The following is a 912-nucleotide window of genomic DNA, read 5'->3' as shown; positions in this document are numbered from 1 at the left end:
GGCTTTGGTCGGCATGAGGCTATAGTAGAAGACACTTGCCCAAGGTGCCACGCAGTGGGACTGAACCCGGAACCATGTGGTTGGTAAGCAAGCTACTTACCACACAGACACTCCTGCGCCTAGCTACTTACCACATAGCCAGTAAAATATATATATATATATATATATTATTCAGCCATTCTTACTTAAAAGTAATATTTCTTCAATTATTTTTTTTATTCACTATCCATTTTTGTTTTGTTCTTCTGTTACCAGGGAAACTATGCAGCTTCTGCTCAACAGTTGCATCTTGGCCTTCTTGCTCTTGGTCGACCCCTTCCAACTTCGAAGATTGACCTGGTTGCCAGTCTGGCTTGGCATTCCTTACGTCAGTTTTTACATTACATTTACCTGGGAAGATGGCTAAGTAACAGAGCTGGTGGTCTGTGGTCAAAAGAATTTGAAGCATCGGAAGTGAAACAGTCTGCTGTAAATGCTGCTTTGGCTTATCACAAACTTCACCAACTCCATCTGACTGGTCAGTATTACAATTTCTTTCATAGTGTTTCATTATCATCATCATCATCGTCGTTTAACGTCCGCTTTCCATGCTAACATGGGTTGGACGATTTGACTGAGGACTGGTGAACCAGATGGCTACACTAGGCTCCAATCTGATTTGGCAGAGTTTCTACAGCTGGATGCCCTTCCTAACGCTAACCACTCCGAGAGTGTAGTGGGTGCTTTTACGTGTCACCCGCATGAAGGCCAGTCAGGCGGTACTGGCAACAGCCATGCTCAAAATGGTGTATTTTATGTGCCACCCGCACAAGAGCCAGTCCAGGGGCACTGGCAATGACCTCGCTTGAATGATTTTCTAACGTGCTACCAGCACAAGTGCTAGAAGGCGATATATATATATATATATATATA

General features: G+C 43.8%; 1 protein-coding gene across 1 annotated transcript in view; it reads left to right on the top strand.

Annotated features, from left to right (window-relative positions):
- The window catches only part of LOC106873465 (sterol regulatory element-binding protein 1), a 91,913-nt gene that overhangs the window by 63,385 nt on the left and 27,616 nt on the right, over nucleotides 1-912 (top strand). Inside the window, exon 11 of the mRNA XM_052974245.1 lies at nucleotides 256-517. Within this exon, the coding sequence (XP_052830205.1) occupies nucleotides 256-517 (262 nt within the window). The remainder of the gene's footprint in view (nucleotides 1-255; nucleotides 518-912) is intronic.

This window comes from Octopus bimaculoides, chromosome 1 (assembly GCF_001194135.2).
Source record: "Octopus bimaculoides isolate UCB-OBI-ISO-001 chromosome 1, ASM119413v2, whole genome shotgun sequence".
In the NCBI taxonomy this organism is placed as follows: Eukaryota; Metazoa; Mollusca; class Cephalopoda; order Octopoda; family Octopodidae; genus Octopus; species Octopus bimaculoides.
The sequence above is the reverse complement of the archived record's forward strand: the minus strand, read 5'-3'. Positions and strand labels throughout refer to the sequence as shown.